Genomic DNA, 23,831 nt, shown 5'->3' with positions numbered 1-23,831 from the left:
TTTAAGTATTTTACTCATTTTTAGGGAATAAAGCACAATTACAAAACGAGGAGGCACGCTTGATACACATAAACAAAGCCGTGCGCGTGTAGCAACTGAATAAACAGTGCCGTAAAGGCAGAGATACACTATTAACACCTCACATTTTACTAAAGCACATTTCTAGGGGTTACTACCATAAAACAATAAAAACAATTTCGAGTTGCGTTCCTGCTAGTGGAATCTGTTATAAACTGGTAGTAAACTCGATCTAATTGCATTTGTGATTATACCGATAGCTGGAATTGTGTTGGTTTTTACGTTGTTATGGTGAAATGTGTTTTCCCTTCACTGATATAAAAAACATAAATAAATTTTCAGAATCTTCTCTTCATTCCTGTCGTGTTGTGTTCGGTTGGGATGATTCTGCGTTCGACTGCCATTTCTTGTAAACACAAGGCGAATCGTGCATAAGCGAATTCGGTTCGTGTTATATAAGATATCGTACCCCTATTTATAAATCGTGTATGATCGAATTCGTGTAATGTAAGCACATGTTATACGAGGACTGACTGTACTTTGCATTTGTGAAGGTTAAACTTCAGTTGCCACTTCTTAGCCCATCTGCCCAAATTTTCTAGATCCTGTTGCAGTAGCACACTGCAATTACTGTCATTAACAACCCTGCCAACCTTTTGTATCATCTGCAAACTTTGACACTAAGCCTGATATACCTTCATCAATATCATTGATAAATATACAAAACAACGGTGGACCCAACACCGAACCCTGTGGGACTCCACTAATAACATTAGTCCATGAAGAGCAGCACCCATTGATTACCACCCTCTGTCTTCTCCCACTTAACCATCCTTTTATCCATTGTAGCAACTTACCCTTAATACCATTCTGCTCCAATTTGTACAATAGTCTTCCATGCACAACAGTGTCAAAAGCTTTCCTGAAATCCAAATATATGATATCAAAATTATTTTTTGCATCCAATTCCTTTGTAACCACATCATAACATCCTATCAAATTTGTCAGACAAGACTTTCCCTTAACAAACCCATGCTGTGTCTGAATTATTGCTGCAGTCCTTTCTAGATGATCCTGCAATGCATCTTTAACCAGTGACTATTATTTTACCCGGAACAGAAGTTACTAACTGGTCTGTAATTACACGTGTCACCCTTCGATCCCCCTTTGTGAATTTGGGATACATTTGCACATCTCCAGTCTGTGGGGACCTCCCCTGAGTCCAAGGATGCTCTCATAATTATGGCTAAGGGTTTGCTTAGTTGCTTTGCCACCTCCTTTAATGTAACTGGATATATCCCATCAACCCCAGGATGGGATCTCTCCCAGGTGCTTTTATGTTTAACTTCAACGATTTCTCCTCCACTTTGCTCTCAGTTATTACAAAATCATTAATCACCCTGCTACAATTTGATAACCTTGTGGCATTTTCAAACCTTAATAACTCCTCATGTGTGAATGTAGATGCAAAATACTCATTCAGTTTGTTTGCTATCTGAGCAGGATCATCAACAGTCGAACCATCAATATCAAGTGGACCAATCAGATTCATCCCCTTCCTTTTAGAGTTAATATAAGTAAAGAAATCCTTGCTGTTTTTCTTAGTATCCTTTGCCAAAGATTTCTCGTAATCTGCCTTTGCCTGCCTAACCTCCTTTGTGACCTCATTACAGACTAGCTTATATCTGCCATAGGCTTCTAAGTCGCTTGATAATTTATATGCATCCCATTAATTTTTCTTCTCTGTCACGAGTCTCATTAGTTCATTTGATAACCATTTAGGCCTAAGCCTTGAACAATATTTCTTAATAGGTATGAAAGTTTTAGTAGCTTCCACGATTAATTTCTTGAATGCTTCCGACTTAGAATTTACTGTTGGTAACATCGTCAGTTGATCCTACTGTACAGAAATTAAAAACTGTCTGAGACCACTGTACTCACCTTTACGGAATCAAAAACCCTTTCCTTTAGTTCTGATGGTAATTATATCTTTAAGTAAATCCCACATTAGTACATTGTGATCACTGCCACATAGTGGTTCCTTTATCTGCAAATTCTTAATACACGAATGATCGCTGCTGATAACCAGATCAAGAGTATTACCCTCTCCGGTTGCCTGTCGAACATGCTGCTACAGAAAACAATCATCCAATAAATCCACAGAAGTCTTACTATTGTGTGAGTTGCCAACCCACAAGTTCCAGTCAATATCTGGGTAGTTAAAATCCCCCATTATAAGACATTCTGATTTACTAGCGCACTCTATTTCCATGTACAATTGTTCATTGTACTCATTCGAGTCATTAGGCCTACAACACACTCCTACTCTTATTTTTGCTTTTGCAGTGCTTATGTCACACCAAACTGACTCAGCAGTGCACTGTTCATCTATATCAACTGGATGCACTTCTTGTGATTTTATGTTTTTCTTAATTAACAGCATGACACCTCCTCCCTTCCTATCCTGTCTATCCTTTCTGTACACATTGTACTCACCAAATTCCAATTCTGCATTCCTAATATCTGTGTGACACCACGTCTCTGATATCCCAACAATATCAGCCTTTGATGTCTTGACCAACACTTCAAATTCATCAAATTTATTTAATATACTTCTACCATTGGTATACATGCACCTATTCCTATTCCTAGTTACCCTGACACATTCCATATACCCACCTGTTTCATGACGACTGCCATCAGTCCCTGAAACCCCCAGCACCCCTCGCTCCAGGTCGCTACTTATTCTAATAGAAGTTGTGCAAGATTCACCTTCACCTCTGCTTGCGGCTACTTTTATCCTTTTAGTCTGTGAATCCCCCCCCCAAGCTAGCAGTTTTCTGACCCACCTAACACTGCCTTGATAACATCTGCAAATAGTCGCATCCGTAGCCAGGTGGGAAGGAGCAGCAGTGCGCAGCACACGCTTCTTGATTAGACTGGGGTTTGAGCCCCCGGCACCACCAAATATGGAGGATGCGGAAAGATCAGGGAATGGCCACTGCTTATTCCCGGAGCAATATGGCCTTAGTTTCTAAAGCTCCTAAAAACCAAATAACAACAACAGCATCAGCGAATATTCTTGCATCCTTTCTATTTAAGTGTATCCCATCCCTGTAGAAGTGGTCTCTCCTGTTAACAAGCACACACCACGCTGAAAAAAATTCTACCTCCTGAGCCTTGCACGTTCCCTCCAGGGCCGAATTAATTGAGAAGGCTCTCCTCATGTACTCCCTCCTATCGTGTCTAGGCAGAATTGCAGACACTTTCAAATTTAACGATAACTCATGACTTTTTTGCAACATTGACCTGTACTTGTTAAGTAAATCTGCAGATCTCTTACTCTTAATGTCATTGGTGCAAACGTGTACAACAATATCACCTTTTGTGCCCTTGAAAGATGATGCATTAGCATTAGTAGAGGCATATGATGCAAGCTTATGCAGCATCAGCCAAAAAAAAAAAAAAAAAACACTTCCACTTCACCCCTCTGTTCATTCAAAATACCTGTCCAGCTGAACCTTAAATTTATTTAGTCTATCAACTTCCACGACAACGGATGGAAGTCTGTTCCACCAACCAACTACCCGCTGGCTAAAGACAAATTTCCACACGTCTGTCCTATATCTGTCTTTCCTCAGTTTGAATTTATGCCCTCTCAGGTGATGATTCTGAGCAAGAGGAAGAATCCCATCAGCATTAAGCATGCTCAAACCATTCAAAACTTTAAACCCTTCCCTTTACCCCTGATGGTAGTTACCTCTTTGAGTAAATCCCACTTCAGCACACTGTGATCATTGCCACCTAGTGGTTCCTTTATCTGCATATTCTTAATGCATGAAGAATCACTACTGATAATCAAATCAAGAGTATTACTCCCTCTAGTTGCCTCCAGAACATTCTGATGTAGAAAACAATCATCCAATAAATCCACAAAAGCCTTGCTAGTGTGTGAGTGAGCAACCTACAAATTCCAGTCAATATCTGGGAAATTAAAATCCTCCATTATAAGACTCTCTGATATACTTGCCTACTCTATTTCCTTGTGCAGTTTCTTATTATACTCATCAGAGTCATTAGGCCTATAGTACACTCCTACTCTCAATTTTGATCTCCCAATGCTTATGTCACATCAAACTGGCTCAACACTGCACTGTCCAGTGTTGTCGACTGGCTTCACTTCCTTGGATTTTATGTGTTTCTTAACTAATAGCATAACCCCTCCTCCCTTCCTATCCTGTCTATCCTTCCTGTAGACATTGTCCCCAAATTCCAGTTCTGCATTCCTTATATCTGTGTGACACCACGTCTCTGATATCCCAACAGTATCTGCCTTTGATGCTTTGAGCAATACCTCAAATTCATCAAATTTATTTACCAAACTCCTAGCATTGGTGTACACAGAAGTATACATGCACCTGTTTCTATTCTTAGCTACCCTAACACAACCGATGTGTTTAATTGTACCGCAATGACTCCCAGCAGTCTCTGAAATATCCTGCATCTTGTTTTTCAGGCTTCTGCTCATTCCAATAGAAGCAGTGCAAGAATCATTTTCACCTCTGCCAGTGGCTATTGTTAATCTATTAGTCTTTGTATCCCCCCAAGCTAGCAGTTTTCCGATCCACCTAACACTGCCTCTATAGCATCAGCAAATATTCTTGCACCCTTTCTATATAAGTGTATCCCATCCTTGTAGAAGCAGTCTCTCCTGTTAACAAGTACAGTCCAGACTGAAAAAAATTCTACCCCTTGAGCCTTGCACAATCTTTCCAGGGCCAAATTGATCGACAAGGTTCTCATCATCATAAACCCCCTCCTATCGTGTCCTTTTTTTTCAACAGTGACCTGTACTTGTTAAGTAATTCTTCCGGTCTCCTAATATCTTAATATCATTAGTGCCAACGTGCAAAACTATATCACCTTTTGTGCCCTCAAAAGATGATATCCGCTCTACAACGTCATCAACCTTTGCCCCTGCTGGAACAAACTTCCATCTGTCGTTATGGAAGTTGATAGGTTAAATAAATTTACGTAGGAACTGGACAAACATTTAGAGGAAATTGTTTTGTAAATTTTGTTTTTTGGCTGACACTGCATAAGCTCATACACTTGCTTTCTTGCATCACATGCCACTATTACTACTACTGCTACACGTATGAGAAGGCATAATTCAAATCGATGGTTGCAGATTGGATGTACGGAAATTTGCCTTCAGAGGGTGGTTGATTGTTGGAACAAACTTCCATCTGGTGTTTTTTGGTTGATGCTGTATAAGCTTGGTTTCTTGCATCATTTGCCGCTACTACTACTATATAATAATAAAAATTAACAAAAGCAACACATACCTCAAATCGTAGTATACAGCAAACGTATTTGTGATGTACTTTACTTATTTCCTCTCAGTTTTTAATAGCAGTTTTAATACGATAGTATTTCATGCTTTTGCTGCGATTAATATAATTAGGAAATAGTAATAAGTCATGCTTTATATATTTAATAAACTGATAATAAAAAAACAAGCTCTTCAAAAAAAAAAAGTAACTTTCATGTGCTGCTTAATCAGAACATTTCTTTTCTGCACATGTACCATGCTGCCCATACATTGCTCCATTCAGCACACAGAGAGAGAGATTTTAAAAATTGGTACCACAGTGAAAGCTCTTTATAATGTCCCACTCTTTTTAATGTCCCACTTCTTAATCTGAATATTTACTTTTTATTACAATATTTGCATTTAAAAATTACAACATGCTTCAAATATATTGAAGTAATTGACAAGCTTGCATCCCAACCATGAGAAATCATTTAAGATTTCCCACACTCTTTTCTCGCAGTATGGTAATGAAATGAACATTGGTTAGAAGTTCATTTCAATAGTTAGAGTGTATGTTTATTGGTATGGCTCCAAGAAAGCAGATAGCTTTGCAAATCGCAGATAAAATTAGGATTTTGCAAACTGTAGATAATGGTGTGCATTCTAAGACCTGACATCACAAAACAGTTCGGCATTTCTAAGAGTACTCTGTTTACTATTCTGAAAGATTGTAAAAAGATTGAAACCTTAGAGAAATCTGCTTCACCGAGTAAGATTTGAGCACAAAAGGCGAGGTATCCGAATATCGAAAGGGTACTTTTGGAATGGCTAATGATGACACATGCAAGTTCGGATTGATGGTTCCAGAAATTTAAGATTTGTAATGACCTGTCTTTCAAAAAAGCGTGTGGCAAAAGTGCAACCAATGGGTATTGATGCTACAAAGGAATGGAAGAAAAATTTGTTTAAAAAATGTTTTGCTGACATACAACGATAATGAAATCTTCAGTGCTGATGCAACTGGACTCTTTTTTTTTTTAAACTGCTATTGGATAAAACACTTACATTTAAAGGCAAGAAATGTAGTGGTGGGAAAAAAGGCCAAACAGCGGATGCCATTCTCCTAGCAGCAAACGTGGCCTCTGAGAAGCTTCCTCTTTTGATCATTGGGAAAGTCCAGAAGCCTCAATGCTTTAAAGGTTTGAAGACATTACCGACTATGTATCGAGCAAACCAAAAGTCCTGGATGACATCACAAATCTATGAAGAATGGATCAGAGGCTTAGATCGCAGGATGAGTGAGAAAAATAAGAAAAATTTTGCTGTTCGTGGAATCTGCACCTCTCATTGTCAAGTAAATTGAATACCTACCAACAAATATGATGTAGATTCTTCAGCCACTTGAACAAGGTGTAATCCAGAATTAAAAGCAAAATTCAATGCAAAATCGACATCCTGCAGGCAGTGTTTGAGCATGGGATGAAGTTGATGAAAAAGTGATTGCTGACTGCTTCAAACATACTGGGTTTACCGCCCTGAATGATGCAATGTGTGAAGTTTCTCATGCTTCTTCCTGTATTAATTGCGAAGAACAGTCCAATAATAAGAAATATTTGAGCATGTGCGTCATTACCTAAACTTACAGGAAAATTTAAGCTTCAAAGATTATGCAGAAATGGATGTGAACATTAAATATTTCAGGATATACAAGAATGAAGAGGAACTCATTGCAGATGTAATGGAATATTCTGAAATTTGTAGTGATGAAGATGAGGCACCTACTGTGGTTGAATAAGAAGTTTCAGTGAAAGATGCTCATCAAGGATTAGAACTTGTACGTTGATTTTTTTTTCTTCAAGTACAGCCTGTGAAAGTGAAATAACTGCTATCATGCACCTTCATAATTCTCTTTTAAAACATGCTCTACCATTGAAGCAGTGCATTTTGACGGATTATTTTAAAGTAAGAAACAGTTGTCTTGTTAGGTCTAGATAGGTACATAGCCTATGTAGTGAAATTTACAATTTAATTGTAAATGCAGTGAAATTTACAATCAATTCTTGTTTAATACTGTAGTACATATTATATATAAGATTATACTATATTGTATTAGAAGAATTACATTAAATGTTCAAGCTTTTACTTTTGTTTTGTTGCCTGATTTTATAAATGATTAATATAACATACTTCTGATATAATGACCGTTTTTCTTATTACTCTGGAGCTCATTATATAGAGCTTCAACTGTGTATAAACAGGGTTAGACTGGCAGGTTTTGGTCTTGATGACTCAACAATTTTGGCCTCACCTGAATCACTCATGTCATAATTATTAGTGCATATCTAATTTAATCATACTTGTTATTTTCTTTCAAGGATAACAATGAACACCTGTTCTACCGTGTCCTTAATGAACACATGGAAGAATTGTTACCTATAGTTTATACACCAGTAGTTGGACAAGCATGTCAGCAATACAGTAATCTCTTTCTTCGTCCAAGGTAAAAACTATGCACACTTTCTAATAGTTTAATTTCATTGCTTATATAAATAAATATCCCATAATGTATATTATCTGAATGCTTGTCTTGTGAATTTATTTTTACCTGAAATGTGGTTGTTATAATCAGCTCTTGATTAGAAGTAAATATTTAAATTACATTAGTATAAAAACGTAAAGAATATTTTACATTAAGTGAATTCCATTTACATTTAGTAAAATTCTTTCACAGAAATTACAATTAATTTTAGCTCCAGTGAAGTTAATAACAGTTCCAATGAATTTTAATTTATTGGGACATGGTACTGGCACCAATTCATATGTACTCTTGTGTGTGTGTGTAAAGTGAAAGGAACACAGAAAACTGGGCTGATATATTAAAAATTTTATTTTATTATACCAGCCCAGTTTTCTGTGTTCCTTTCACTTTACACACACACACACACACACACACACACACACACACACACACACACACACACACACACACACACACACACACACACACACACACACACACACACAAGAGTACATATGAATTGGTGCCAGTACCATGTTGACCAAACCTATGAGCAGTGGGTTATGGTGCTTTTCACCAATTAGTTGATATAGCCTTCAGCTTGATTCTTTATATGCTTTCATCTGGAGATAATAAGAACAAAAGTCTATCTGTGAACAACATTGCAGAAGAAACAGCAAAGTCTGGTGTGGGTTTGAAGCTCTGTTAATGGCTCTTCAAATCTCTCTTTGTTCATGTGAGGAAATCACACAGCTCTAAGGTATCAAGATAAAAACTTTGATTGTTATGTTTGCTTTTTATACAGGTGCAGTTTGTCCAGCCATTCTTATAATGGATGGTGCATACATCACATAGTTCTTTAGATTTTTAGAAGAATAAAAATGATCTGAGAGGATGTTGATATTGTACAGTTGATGAAGAAGGAAACTCATACATGTCAACAACAATCAAAAGACTTGTGGCTGTAAAATATCTGACATTCAATGGGATAAATACTTGCCTAAACTCTAATGGAGTATTTTTTTTTGAAAAATAAAATACTAGTTAGCGGGGAGGGGGAATCTTTTCATTTGAATTGGCCTTATAGCATTTCAATTAAAGTTAGCCTAGTTGTGCAAAAATTTTATTTCTCTTTTGACTGTATCAGTGAATGTGGTTAAAATAACTGAAAGTGCATTTATTTGTGAAATATATTCTGTGAATGTATTTCATTCTGTATGAGAAATAGTTGCTTGGCCAATGATTTATTTGTTATATACCAGCCAAAACACATGAAACCTTTGTTACAGTATATATTCATTCTGTCATCATATACAAAAAACATGCAGTGAATGACACATCACATGGAGACTAGTGAACTGGATGAACGATGTTTCAAGATAGAAGAAAGATAAAAGAGAATTAGAATTAATCACTGATGCCTGATTATTTGGTGCAGTGTTCGCAAAGTATTTCCACACACAAACTGGCATATACAGAATCCAATAGTATTGGTTTCAGCAGGGCCACCACAAGTGGGTAGGCGAAGTAAGCGTCGCTTACTGGCGGCAGTTCAGGAGGGCTCCAAAAACATTTTTGACATATACAAATCAGACCTCTGTTTAACAAACTTCTTTATAGAGAAATTTTCTATTTACCGATTTTTTTTTAAATTCCTCTGGGTAAATTTCAGTAAAACGAAGAAAATTTCCATATAACGGACAAATTACAAGAGACTTTACTGGGAACGCATTATTCGCACTTCTGGCCATCAGGCAATTGAGTCAGTTAGTGCTGCTAAGCACGAATTAAGAGCCAAAGGGATTACCATTCTGCAACTTAGTGTTACTCTTAAAACCTAACCAACCGCTTGTCCCACATACCCAGAAATTGTGCTGGTCATCTGATTGGTTTTATACAATCAAATGAACAATGCGACTTCCATTGTTTACCAGTGTTCAACACAGCAGACAAATAATTTGTTTGAAATAAATACAGTACATGAAATTGCAGACATGTTAAGTTGCTTATCTGGATCTGTGTTTCATATTTGTATTTTACAGTTGTAAAATCTTCTTTTTCTTCAAGTTCTCTGCCCCAGGCACATTCAGGGCTCCATTGGCTCCATGCTTCTTTATCTTGTGCTATACTTTTAATTCCTGCATAATTTCCTCTTATCATCCAATCCATCATTCCAATTCTCCTTCTCTCAACAGTTCTCTTCCCACACATCTACCCCTCAATCCCTTTCCTCTATATGCTTTCTTCTCTCAATACATGTCCTATAAAGTTATGTTGTCTCCTTCTTAATTCTTTACTAACGTTCTCTCTTCTACTTTCCTCAAAATCTCATTACTCACTCTGTCCACCCATTTCACCTTTTCCATTCTTCTCCACACCCTCATCTCAAAAGCTTCTAGGCATCTAATCTCCTCTTTCCCAGTGTCCATGTTTTGATGCCCCATATAGTAGTCCATATTAATGGACTACTATATGGCAAAGCTATTCCAGTGTGCTACAGTTGATAGCTGCTTTCAGTGACAAAATGCTCATATTCATGGAAAAGTAACTGCAGTTTGGTATTTTGTGTCCCATCCACAAATTCCTCATTGCATAGTAATAAACAAATGAAAAAGACTGCAGTGGAGAAAGTCTGATGCTGTTGATATCCAGATAATTATATAACAAATTTCCTGATATTAAATCAGGAAATTTCCACCAACTTTGGGGATCTAAAAAAATTATAGTTTACTGCTAAATCTTACTTCACACATTTGTTATGTATGTGCCACTTTTTTTTAATACATTCATAAACTTTTAGATAGATATGAACGTGTGCAGTGGCTTTCATTTTTGTTTGAAAAAAAATTTTTAATGATAATGATAAACATTTTTTATACACTTTTACTAACAAATTTTCTTATTTGTCATCTCCACACAGAGGACTCTTCATTAGCATTAATGACACTGGTAGTATTTATGACATACTTGGTAACTGGCCAGAAAAAGACATCAAGGTAAATTATTAATAACATTTTAATCATTTTAATTTAATAAAAATAATAAATTAATACAAGTAAAGGCCTAAAACTGGTAGCCTCAGGACTTTGGGGTTACTGGTTTTTGTGTCAATAATTTGAACTTTTATGTCGTTAGCATTCAGTTTACTTAAAAAGGTATTGGATGCTTAGTTTCCAGAGTGCAATTGACAGAACCCCAGTCTTCCTTGGTAAATCTCTCTCTCTCTCTCTCTCAGGGTAACTCGGAAATTGTTTTTTTTAGCTGGTGCAGCATAAGCCTCAGGCTTCCTTGCACTATACTATATGGCTAGTAATAATAATAATGATAATAACCAGCAGAACCTCCTTGCACTCAGCAAGAGACTACACCGATACAAAGAGAGCTCCAAGAGGAAAATAAACAACCAAATCTTCAATGAGGACCAAAGAGGTTTCTACAGGAATCTCGGAGAAGACGGGGAAACAAGGGAACGGACCACCCGAGAGAAGACAATTGAGGATTTCTGGGGAAACATATGGAGCAGGGAAGTAAAACATAACAGCCGAGCCACCTGGATAGAACTAGAACGCAAGAAAACCAAGGACGTACAAGAAATGAGAGGATGGAAGATTCGGGAAGAAGAAGTAAAACAGATGATCAAGAATTCTCACAACTGGCAAACTCCAGGAATAGATAACGTCCACAACTACTGGTACAAGAAGCTCACTTGCATGCACAAACTCCTGGCAGAGCCCAATGATAAGGCACCCAGAGACAATCCCAAAGTTTCTCACTCAAGGAATCACATATCTGAAGCCTAAAGATGAAGATACAAGAAACCCGGTGAAATATAGGCCAATCACCTGCCTCCCAACAATGTACAAGATCCTGACCAGCTGCATAACCAGGAAGATAACAGACCACTTGGAGAGCCAGAGCATAATAGCCGAACAGCAGAAAGGATGCGAGTGGCTGAGCAAAGGATGCAAGGAGCAATTAACCATAGATGCTGCGGTTATGGAGCAAGCATACAAGAAGCACCGCAACATGTACACAGCCTACATCGATTACCACAAGGCCTTCGACTCTGTGCCTCATAGTTGGCTAATAGAGGTGCTGAAAATCTACAAAGTCAATCCAATAGTGACAAGCTTCCTAGGAGAAACGATGGCGAAATGGAGTACCACCATTAAGGTCGAAAACATCACAACCAGGCCAATCCCCATCAGGAGAGATCTTTCAGGGAGATGCCCTGAGCCCATTGTGGTTCTGTCTAGCATTTAACCCGCTATCTACCATGCTCAACAGTAGCAAGTATGGATATAACCTCAAAGAAGGAAGGAAGAACCTGTACACCCTCACCCACCCGATGTATATGGATGACATTAAGCTCTACGTGGGAACCGAGAAGCACCTTCAGCAACTACTCCAGATCACTGAAGAATTCAGCAAGGATATTAGGAAGGAATTTGGTCTAGACAAATGCAAGACCCACGGATTGTATCAAGGAAAATTAGTCAACCGAAACTACCAGCTGCAGAGTGGTAAAGAGATTGAAGCCATGGCAGAGGGAGAGGCCTACAAATACTTGGAGATGATGCAGGCTCAGCAGTTACAGCACAAGGAAATTAAGGCCTGCCTGACCGAAAAATACCATCAGAGACTCAGAAGCCTGCTGAAAGCAAAGCTGAACGGAGGGAATACAGTTAAAGCCATAAACACCTATGCAGTCCCCCATGCTAACATACTCCTTCGGGGTCATAGATTGGAATAACACAGAGCTGGACCAAGAGCCACCAAAACCACCCGAAAGCTGCCGTGGAGAGTCTGACAATTGCCCGGGAAGAAGGAGGAAGGGGCCTGATAGACCTCGTTGAGCAACAGAAGACTGTGATAGTTAACCTGAAGGATTACTTCCAGAAACACACAGCAGCACCCACCAGGCCATAAGGAAGAGCTACCGCTTGTCTATCTTAACCTAAGCGAGGAGTCCCCCCCCAACCAGGAAGTACAAACAAAGCTAGAAAGATGGGCAGAGAAGACACTCCTTGGCAGACACTACAATGATCTCCATCAGGGTCACATAGATAAAATTTCTTCCAATGCATGGCTCACGAGCAGGAAGCTCTTCCCGAGATGAAGGATTCATGTTCGCTATCCAAGACCAGGTAATCAACACCAGGAACTATAGAAAATACATCGCCAAGGAGCCTGGAGTGTTCGATGCCACCTGGCCTTAGAAACAATCCAACACATCACCGCAGGATGCAAGGTGATCACCCAGACTGAGTACACTCATAGACATGACCAGGTAGCCAGGATAATACATCAGAAGCTAGCAAGGAAATACTAGTTGATCGAAGAAAGTGTACCGTACTACAAGTACGAACCCCTGGGACCACGCCATAATAACAGATAGGACAGTCCCGCACAACAGACCGGACATAACCCTTGTGGACAAGAAGGAAAAGGCTACCTATCTGATTGACATAGCGGTACCCAACACTGGCAACCTGCAGAAAACCCATGAGGTAAAAATCAGGAAGTACACAAACCTAAGACAGGAGATCAAAGAGATGTGGCATGTGCAGCGAGTAACAACCATCCCGATCATCGTGTCAACCACAGGTATGGTACCAAAGACCCTACATAACAGCCTAGCAGCAATAGGTCTCCCACGAACACCTACAAGGGACTCCAGAAAATCGCAATCCTGAACACCTGTAGGATTGTCAGAGAGCTCCTCGACCAACAGTAACATCAGACATAACAACAACTACCCTGTGTACTTGGTAGCAATACCCGTCATGAGATGGAAACCCCAATCAGGGAGAAATAATATAAGAGCAGCAATAATAATAATAATAATAAGACTTGACCATCTTTTTGCAACCCCATCTAACCATGTTGCTTATCTCTGTATCCTTTCCAACAGAACTCTATCCTTCCAAAAATGAAGTTTCCAAACCTGTATGCAGTATTCCAGATATGGCCTAACCATTGCCTTTTACATTAGGATAATCACCCCTTTGCCCCTGCTGACAGAATTACTGAATATCATTGACAGAATCCCATGAACTGTTCTAGCAGCTTGTGAGCTGTTCTGGCACAAACTTCTTGAGTGCAAGAAGTTTGTGCCAGACTGTTCAGTTAACCCTAGATCTTTTTCATACTACACTGCTTTAAGTTTATACTTCCCAAATGGTATGTTATTCTGGGATTGCCACCACCTAAATGCAGTATCTTGCATTTATCACTGTTAAACTTCAGTTGCCATTTTACAGCCTATCTGTTTAGTCTATTTAGCTCCTCTTTAGGTAGCATATCCTAATTACTCTCATAATGACAAAGAGCAGTAGCTATTTATAATCATATTTTGTCTCCTGCCACTTAATCATTCCTGTATTCACAGTGGTAACTTCCCCTTAATGCCACATTGCTCCATTTTATATAACAATTGTATATGTGATATGAAATCAAAAGTTTTATTGAAATCTAAGTAGATGATTTCAAAATTATTCTTTGCATCCAGTTCCTTTGTGACAACTTCATAGTAGCTAATCAGATTTATGAGGCATGATTTAACAAACAGAGCCATGCTGTAATTACCTTATGATTCCACTCCTATCCAGATGATCCTGTATTGTCTTCTTTAACTAATGATGCCATTATTTTCCTTGGCACAGAAGTTAAATTACAGGTCTGTAGTTACCCACTTTACTCTTTGAACAACCCTTGTAAATAGGAGATACATTACTCCAATCTACAGGTACTTTTCCTGAATCTAAGGAAGCTCTCATTATAGCCAAAGTTTTAACTACCTCTTCTGCAGCTTTTCTTAATATAACCGGAGAGCATCCATTGGTCCCAGTTGCTTTTTTCACTTTTAGCTGCAGAAATTGTCTTCAACCTTACTTTCTGTTATTATGAATCATTTAACTCCAAGTCAGTATTCAACAGACTTCTGTTAACTTCATCTTTAAAAACTTCTTCATGTATGAATATAGATGCAAATTATTTATTCAGTTTATCAGCAACCTATAAAGGATTATCAACAGTCATACAAATCATATCCAGTGGACTAATGTAATTCATCCCTTTCGTTCTGGTGTTAACATATGCAAAGAATTCCTAGCTGCTTTTCAAATGTTCCTAAGCCTCTGCCTAACCCCCCCCCCCTGATTAGTTTGGTTTTATGCTAGTTTGTACTTATTGTGGGGCTCTGTATCCTTTGACAATTTATAATCTTCCCATACTGTTGTTTTTTGTCAAATAAACAGATGTGCTACTAAATTCATAATTTCGTATTTTGGTCTAAATCTTGAACAATATCTTTTTAATCATTATAAAATGCTTAGTGGCCTCTAAGATTTTCCGAAAGCTTCCCATTTGTCCTTTACATTTTTAACATCAGTTAGTCCCACTCGTGGCGTAACATACCAGTGCAGTGCATTGGGGCCCACGGCCTAAAGAGGCCCTCCTGCCCGAAACCGAAAAAATTTAATTGAGTAAAAATGTAAGTTTTTTTTAGTTATGTTTATGATAAAATTTTCTGTCTACAAACAATAATTTTTTTTCATAACTGCTGCTTCCAGGGCAATTTTTAAGGATTTTTTTATTTTTACCAAAACAAATATTTTCTGTCTACAGTAGATGCCATTTTCTCACTACAATAAATTTTGGAGAAAAGAAGAGAATTCAATCTACCAACATTTCTGCTGTTTATTGATTATAAAAAAGCATATGACAGTGTAAACTGGGAAAAACTTTGGCAGATTTTATGTGAAGAAAATATCCCAACCCAACTCTGGAAAGCGATCCAAAGCCTATATAAAAACTCAAAAGTCTGTATAAAATATTCGAATGGCCAACTATCAGACCCAATTAACACCAATAAAGGAGTAAAACAAGGATGTGGACTATCACCAAATTTATTTAATATCTACATCAATAAAATTCTTAAAGAATGGAAACAAACAATTAAAAACGGAATACAGCTGAACAACAGGAATAAAATCCAAACTATATTATATTTGGTTATTTGGTTTTTTTTTTTTTTTTTTTTTAGGAGCATTAGCAACTAAGGCCATATTGCTCCAGGAATATGCGGTGATCATTCCCTGATCTTTCCGCATCCCCGTATTTGGTGGTGACGGGATCGAACCCCGGTCTAATCAAGAAGCGTGCGTTATGCACTGCTGCTTCTTCCCACCTGGCTACAGAGGCGCCTACTATATTATATGCTGATGATCAAGTTATAATTGCAAAATCTGAAGATGAACTACAGATAGTAGCAAATGAACTTAATAAAATAGGTAAAAAGTAAGAGATGAAAATCTCCACCTCAAAAACAAAATCAATGGGATTATGTGGAAAAAACATACAAAGAGTCAAAATTGTTATGTTATTGATGATAAAATAATAGAACAAATATCTGACCACCTATTTGGGAAATTTAATATCAAATGAAGGGAAAGACATCCACACTAAACTACAAAAATATAATAAAATGAATGGAACGATTAAACACCACTTGGGAAAACAAATGACAACTGAAACAAAATTACGACTGCACAACATCACTTCAAAACCAGCACTCTTCTGCAGCTGTGAAACTTTGGTCATAAATAAGAAAGATGCACACAAACTAGAAGCAGCACAAATGAGATTTTTAAGACCATAGAAACCACCAAACCACCACCTAGACCACCAAAGAAATTTAGATATGGCCACGAGAAATTAAAAGTAGTTAACATAGTAAATGACATAAAACGGTATCAGGAAAAATGGATCAGCCACATAGAAAGAATGAACCCAGACCGGATCCCAAAATTAGCCTTTAACTACAAACCTACAGGCAAGAGAGGTGTTGTTGACAGAGACAACGATGGCAAGATCAGAACCGCCTCCAAGAGCTACAACGGAACAGGACTTAAAAGACCTAAGCCAGACCAAGTTCATGATGATTATTATTATTTATTATTATTATTAATATCCATATGATGCAAGGAAGCCTAAGGCTTATGCTGCACCAGGAAAAAAAAAGTTCCCGAGTAACCCTGAGAGAGAGAGAGAGAGAGAGAGAGAGAGAGAGAGAGAGAGAGAGAGAGAGAGAGAGAGACAGAGAGAGAGAGAGAGAGAGAGAGTCAAAAGTAGAAGGGAATCACCAAGAAAGAGAAGAATGATGATATCCAGCTCAGGACCCTGGGTGTGCCAAGCCCATACTCACCAGATGTGAGCCCCCGGGGTTATATGATGACAAAATATTTTCGGGGGAGGGGTCACGCCAAACTTTGCATTGGGGCTCACATTTTCCAGTTACTACACTGGTTCCACTGATTTGAAAAAGTTGAAATAGCAAGATTGGCCTTTTGCTGTTGTTGTTTGTTATTTGGATTTTAGGAGGATTAGCAACTAAGGCCATATTGCTCCAGAGATATGTGGTGGTCATTCCCTGACCTTTCCAACTTGAACCCCAGTCTAATCAAGAAGCGTGTGCTACACACTGCTGCTCCTGCCCACCTGGCTACGGAGGTGCCATGGCTTTTTTCAAAATGAAAGGTGTTTTATGTAATCTGAAATTGGATCTAAATCTTTGACTAAGAGTAATGGAGTGCTACATATGGTCCACACTACTCTGTGTTTGCGAGACTTGGATATTAAAGAAAGCAACAATTAAGGAATTGGAGGCATTCGAGATGCACATGTATAGAAGAATATGACGTATTCCGTGGACAGTGGAAGTTACAAATGTGGAAGTGTTGAGATCAGTCAGCAGAGAAAGGAAAGTTCTGTCTCTAATCAGGAAAAGAAAAATTCTTTTCTTGGTCACATTATGAGACGTCAAGAAGAATATACAGTGCCACAAATCATTCTAACTAGAAGAATTAATGGTGAGAGGAAAAAGAAGAAGAATATCATGGCTGGATAATTTGAAGGAATGAACAGACAAAACTGTGGCACAATTACTTCATGATGTTTACAACAGATGCTGATTGCCAACTCCAGATGGAATGGCAACCTATGATGATGTTGAAGTTCCACTGATAAAGAGTTTAAAAAATGTCTTAAGATCATTATAATTACTTTTTTTAAAACAAAATCCCTACCCTTTATCCCCTTGACTGTAGTTATTTCTCTGAATAAATCCCATATTAGTATGCAGTGATTACTGCCACCTAAAGGTTCCTTAACCTGAAGTTTCTTAATACATGATGAATCATTGCGGATAACCTGAACAAGAACATTGTTTTCCCCTTGTGGCTTTTCTAACATAGAAAGCATTCATTCAACAAATGAGAAAAGCTTTGCTAATATAGGAGCTACCAAATTCCAGTTATTCCAGATATCTGGAAATTTAAAATCTTCCCTGCCCCTTAAGATATTCTGATTTGCTGGCCCACTCTTATCTGCTTGTATAGTTGTTCATTATACTCATCACAAGCATCTGCTCTGTAAGACTCCAACTGTCATTTTTGTTTTTCCGTCATTTAATGTCACGCCAGATTTTCTGTACACATCATGATATCATATTCAAATTCTGTATCCTCAATATCAGAGCGACAACATGTTTTTGTTATACCTGTAATGGCAACATTTGATGACTTAATAAGTACTTCAAACTCATCAAATTTTAATTACCAAACATTGCTGTTTCCTCTGCATGTGGGATATTTGAGCAACAGAAACCACTATTTTTAAGGATTATCTGGTACAAGAAGAGTTTGTTCCTGGGAACACTAGTGTCAAATATGCATTATTAGTGATGCTCAGTTAATATTATTATTATTATTATTATTATTATATATTTCCTCTATTGCATGCAAGGGTGGGCATAATGAAAATATTTTGCAAAGACTTTGGACAGAGAAAGTGATAGTTTTAACTCTTTAAAGAAAAATTTAGTGCAATACTCAAAGAAAGATTCTTTATTTGGCTGCAAATTAGAAAACTGTTGCCTGTTAGCAGGTTCAAACAAAAACGAAATCTCATTCATTTGGGTGTACAGCAGTCTTTTAAATCTTTAGTTTATAACCCCATTCAGTTAGTTCTATGGCTGTCATTTTAAACTTATGTTCATATATTTTTAGGTAACAAAAAAGAAAAGGATAGATGTGCAAAAATTTTCTTTCAGACAGAGAGAGAGTAATTGATTGTTGGAACAAACTTCCTTGTGATGTGGAAGTGGGTAGTTTGTATAAATTTAAGAAAGAATTAGAATTACAAAGCAGAAGGAATAGACAAATGATGTGAATAGCTTTTTTTTTTTTTTTTTGGTGGTGCTACATAAGCTTGCTTCCTTACATCATATACTATAAATTTTTTTTTTTTAAAATGAACTGCCCCTCCCTCTTTCCCCCCTTTCCTATATTGGTGTGTAGAAAATGGAAGTCAGTATTAATTTTATATTATGGAGGTTTAAAAATATGAAACTCTTATATTCTTTTAGGCTATAGTAGTGACAGATGGAGAACGAATACTTGGCTTGGGTGATCTTGGAGCCAATGGAATGGGGATTCCAGTTGGTAAGCTTGCTTTATACACAACCATAGGAGGAGTTCTACCTCAACTCACAATTCCTATTACACTTGATGTAGGAACGAATAACAAGGTAAATAACTTAATTTGTTTTATTTTTTTTTTTTTAATCATTGTATTCAGCCTTCACTTTATAATCATTTACCAAATGTGGACTATTTCAAATACTTGTAGTTCATACAATGAACTTCGAATAGCACTGTTTCTCCCAACGCCTGTTTAGTATTATGCATTATACTAACATGCATAAAATGGATGGTAGGATGAACTGCCATCTTGTCTTTTCTGCTATTAGTGCTTTGGAAGGATGCAAAATTTGAAAGTAAAGCCTAGCTCCTTAAATTGACAAATTGCACCATGGTGTTAAAACTTCTCCAGAAGTGTTGATGCAATTCACTTCAGGAAATCTATGAAGTTCAAAGTGTAAAATATCTAGCAGAATCGTTCTCTTCAACTAGATTAACTTTTCTTTTTTATATTTTAACTTCATATTAATTGTCTTAAAAATTTATTACCATAGTGATGGACAGAAATCTGTTTTTATCTCTAAAAATTAGAAATAAATAGTTTTTATATCATTTTATGCTACCCTATTGAATTAGTTTAGGAATAGTTTGGAAAGCACTTATGAAAGTACAATATTGAGTATTTTCATAAAGTACTTACAAATACCATCTTATCTGTTCTGCTGCAAATGCTTTTGAAAGGTACAAAATTTTAAATAAAATGATATAAAATAGAATAAAAATCTATAACAAAAAAACTGAAGGATATAGCATTTTAGTAGTTCCTAAACCCTACCACAAGGCTGGGTTTGAGAGGTGGTTATGTACTCTGGCAACTTCAGTCACAGAGCACTTGCCAATTTGTGAACTAACAAGGCTGACAAAAGCTTTGAAACAAACCTTTAAATACACTCATATATTTATCTCCTCTCTCTCTTGATGTTAGAACTATTGTATGGAGGGGTAACACACAAATCATCTGTAATGAAAGACTGAATCCTGGATATTTGTTGAACCAGCCTATCTAGAAAAATTGGAACTGAAAATTATCTTTAAATTGAAAAAAATAAAAATAAAATAATAATAATAAAACTTAAATAAAAAATAATCTGTAATGAAAAATATGTAGCATTTGGATATTCCTATGTAACCAACCTATCAGAAAGCTTAAACTTAAATTATCCTTAGATGGTTAAAAGAAACCTTCAGCATGAACTCTGTTCTATCATTTCAGTGGTTAATACTCTTATTTAGGAGAAATTGTGTGGAAGACTTATTTAGCTATATTATGCTACAATGGATCAGTAGCTTTTTGGTTCACAGACCTCAAATTACATAATTCAAACTCATGAACTTTATATAGCCTTGTTTCTAGCAGAGTATAAACTAGAACCATGTAACTTTATAACTGCAGAACGGGCACAGAGACCAAGCATTACTGATACCTACAACTTCTAAACTTTGCTTTCATAAGAAACCACACAAAACCTTAATATAGCACAGACCAAAGTAAGTTATATTACTAAGATCTCAGCAGATTAACAAAATAACCACTGAATATACTTGCTAAATATTTTCCTATAAAAAACATACTTAATCATACTTTTTTATAGGCGCCTCCGTAGCCAGGTGTGAAGGAGCAACAGTGCGTAGCACATGCTTCTTGATGAGCCCGTCACCACCAAATACAGAGGATGCAGAAAGGTCAGGGAGTGACCACCGCATATTCCCGGAGCAATATGGCCTTAGTTGCTAATGCTCCTAAAAACCAAAACAACAACAATACTTTTTTATCATACTTAAATTTTTGTCAGCGATTTTATTTAAACTGCTGAACATATGCCAAGTTTCCAATTGTAGGTGGTAGATGACTTTCATCAACCACTTGAAATACCACCACTTTGCTTATTGGAGGCTTGAAGTGGCGAAACCTATGTTTAGTCTCTAGAGCAGGGGTGGGCAACAGCCGGCCCGCAACGATGTTGAATCCGTCCCCCTCGGTAAATGCATAAATATAGAAAATCCATACCAGACTACACTCGCCGTAAACGTTCGGCTTAATTCGGTTCAATCGGGAATCACGGCCAGTACAACAGTAACTAAGTGATTCTACGGAGCGTCAAAGAGTTATTTCCTAATTATTATTGTAGCATCGATCGAACGAAGTTCCTTTGGGTTTGACTTCTTATTGAAAAAAATAATATTGGTGCGAGATATTTTGTTTTATGCCTTTTCTAATTATTACAATTTTTAATTTAATATAATTTAAAGCCCATAAAATGAGCCAATTAAAAAAAGAAGAAATATTGATGCCGAATGCCGCATTTTCAATGATAATTGGACATTCAGATATGTTTTTTTAAAAATACATTAATAATTTGGTAATTCAAGTAATATAACATTTTTTAGGTTCTGATTTTTGTAATTAATCGTTCAATCTAGGCCCGCACCATGATGCGAAAATTTCATTCGGCCCGCATCATGATACGAAAATTTCATTCGGCCCGCTAACGAGAAAAGTTGCCCACCCCTGCTCTAGAGCAAAGTTTCCGGCATCCCCCTCGACCCATACTTCTCCTTCAACCCATGCACGATACTAAGTACTATAGGTTTTGATACCTTTCGTGTTTGGGATTTTCATTAAAAAAAAAAAAAAAAAAAAAAAATCCACTTTATATCCAGGACTATATTGTAATCTGCAAACCTTAAGCCATTCTTCGTAAGAGCAACCCTTTGTTCCATTCACTAATTTTGTTGCCCTTCTCTGTACTCGTTCCAACAGCTCTACATCCTTCTCAAAATGAGTCCTCCACACCTGGAGTCTCCACACAGTGTCTGGAGACTAGGCACCAGCGAGGTGATCTGATAGAGGTGTATAAAGCCTTGAATGGTTTGAGCATGCTCATTGCTGATGGGATTCTTCCTCTCGCTCAGAATAATCACCTGAGAGGGCATAAATTCAAATTGAGGAAAGACAGATGTAGTATAGATGTGCGGAAATTTGCCTTTAGCCAGCGGGTGGTTGGTGGAACAGACTTCCATCCTTTGTTGTTGAAGTTGATAGCCTAAATGAGTTTAAGGCACATTTCTTGTCTATAGAACTTTGAACTTATACATAGTGCACACAGTTATTTTGATATATTTTTTTCTCTTTACTTAGGAATTGCTTTCAGATGCTTATTATATAGGCTTAAAACAAAAAAGGATTTCAGGACCAGAGTATGATTCATTTCTAGATGAATTCATGGAAGCTGTTGTAAAGAGGTAAGATTACACAAGTACAAAGTTGCATAACTCTTGTTATAACCCTAAAACAAAATTTTTTGGCTAATTTATAATCAAACTAGACTTGGAATAGAATACTGTATATTCATATAACTGGTTAATAAGGAGCAGCACTTCCTTTGAACATTTTAATACATTTTTAGCTTTAATCAAGACTTAGAATAAGTAATTTTTTTGTGGGTATTGTCTATAACGATTAATACAAATTGCATACCCTCTTTAAATCATAATAAAATCTTTCATTTATTATTCATCTATACATTGAAGCAGTAATAAGTTGTTCTTGCATTCAACCTGAAAACTTGACTATTAACTGCCATGTGTATGCCAACCATCATAGTTCCTGAAGTCTTTAGGTTACAAAATTTGGTAGTTAGTTTAATCTAAACTTTTTCTTTTTATTTCAGGAACAGCAAACTTTTTCTGTACTGCTCTCCAAAAATAAGCTGTTATAAAAATATAACAATTTAGGCATGCTATAGAAAAAAATTTTAATTTTCGAACGAGAACTTTGTTGCTGCATAATATTGCATATAGTGGCTATAATAGTCCATAAACAAATTGATCTTCAAATAAAAAATGTTTCTATAGTATAAGCTATTTGTTGTTGAATGCATGTCAGTGTATTTTCCTGGGCCATGTGTGCAATTGGTTCACCATCACTGGTTTAAATGCATTGTTTCTGGGATGGGTCCAAATTTTTTGTTGGGGGTGGGATAAAGCAGGTGTTGAGTACATTGGAACAATTGGATGACCTCCAGAATATATCCTAGTGGATCTTTATACATGACAAAGTTGAAATTAATAGTTTCTGTGGTTAATAACAGAACGCACAGTTCTTTGCTGTGTGACCAATAGTCAAGGTCAATATCAAGATCATTGATTACCATTATTCCAGAATTTGATGAGTAATGATCAAATTTTAGTCTATCCATGCTTGAAATTGGTTTGAGTACATCATGGAGATGGCCAGTTGGACTCTATAACATTTTTAACATTACTGAAATGCTGGACGTTAGTATTAGTGTTTATTATTAGTGGTGGCAAAACAATGTAAAGAAGCAGAAAAAAAGGGGAAAAAAAACAAAAAAAAAAAAAAACAAGCTTAATAATTTCAATTTGCTCATCCCATCCAATAAGTTGTGTAATTCTTCTTTCCTTTAAATTTCTT

General features: G+C 36.9%; 1 protein-coding gene across 1 annotated transcript in view; it reads left to right on the top strand.

Annotated features, from left to right (window-relative positions):
* The window catches only part of LOC150081453 (NADP-dependent malic enzyme-like), a 125,016-nt gene that overhangs the window by 39,045 nt on the left and 62,140 nt on the right, over positions 1–23,831 (top strand). The window contains exons 3-6 of the mRNA XM_090379310.1: positions 7,711–7,835; positions 10,774–10,849; positions 19,282–19,443; positions 22,536–22,639. Coding sequence (XP_090235436.1) covers positions 7,711–7,835; positions 10,774–10,849; positions 19,282–19,443; positions 22,536–22,639 — 467 coding nt within the window. The remainder of the gene's footprint in view (positions 1–7,710; positions 7,836–10,773; positions 10,850–19,281; positions 19,444–22,535; positions 22,640–23,831) is intronic.

Source organism: Mastigoproctus giganteus, chromosome 8 (genome assembly GCF_048544385.1).
Source record: "Mastigoproctus giganteus isolate SK-2022 chromosome 8, ASM4854438v1, whole genome shotgun sequence".
Lineage (NCBI taxonomy): Eukaryota > Metazoa > Arthropoda > Arachnida > Uropygi > Thelyphonidae > Mastigoproctus > Mastigoproctus giganteus.
Note: the sequence above shows the minus strand (reverse complement) of the source record. Positions and strands in the feature narration are given on the sequence as shown.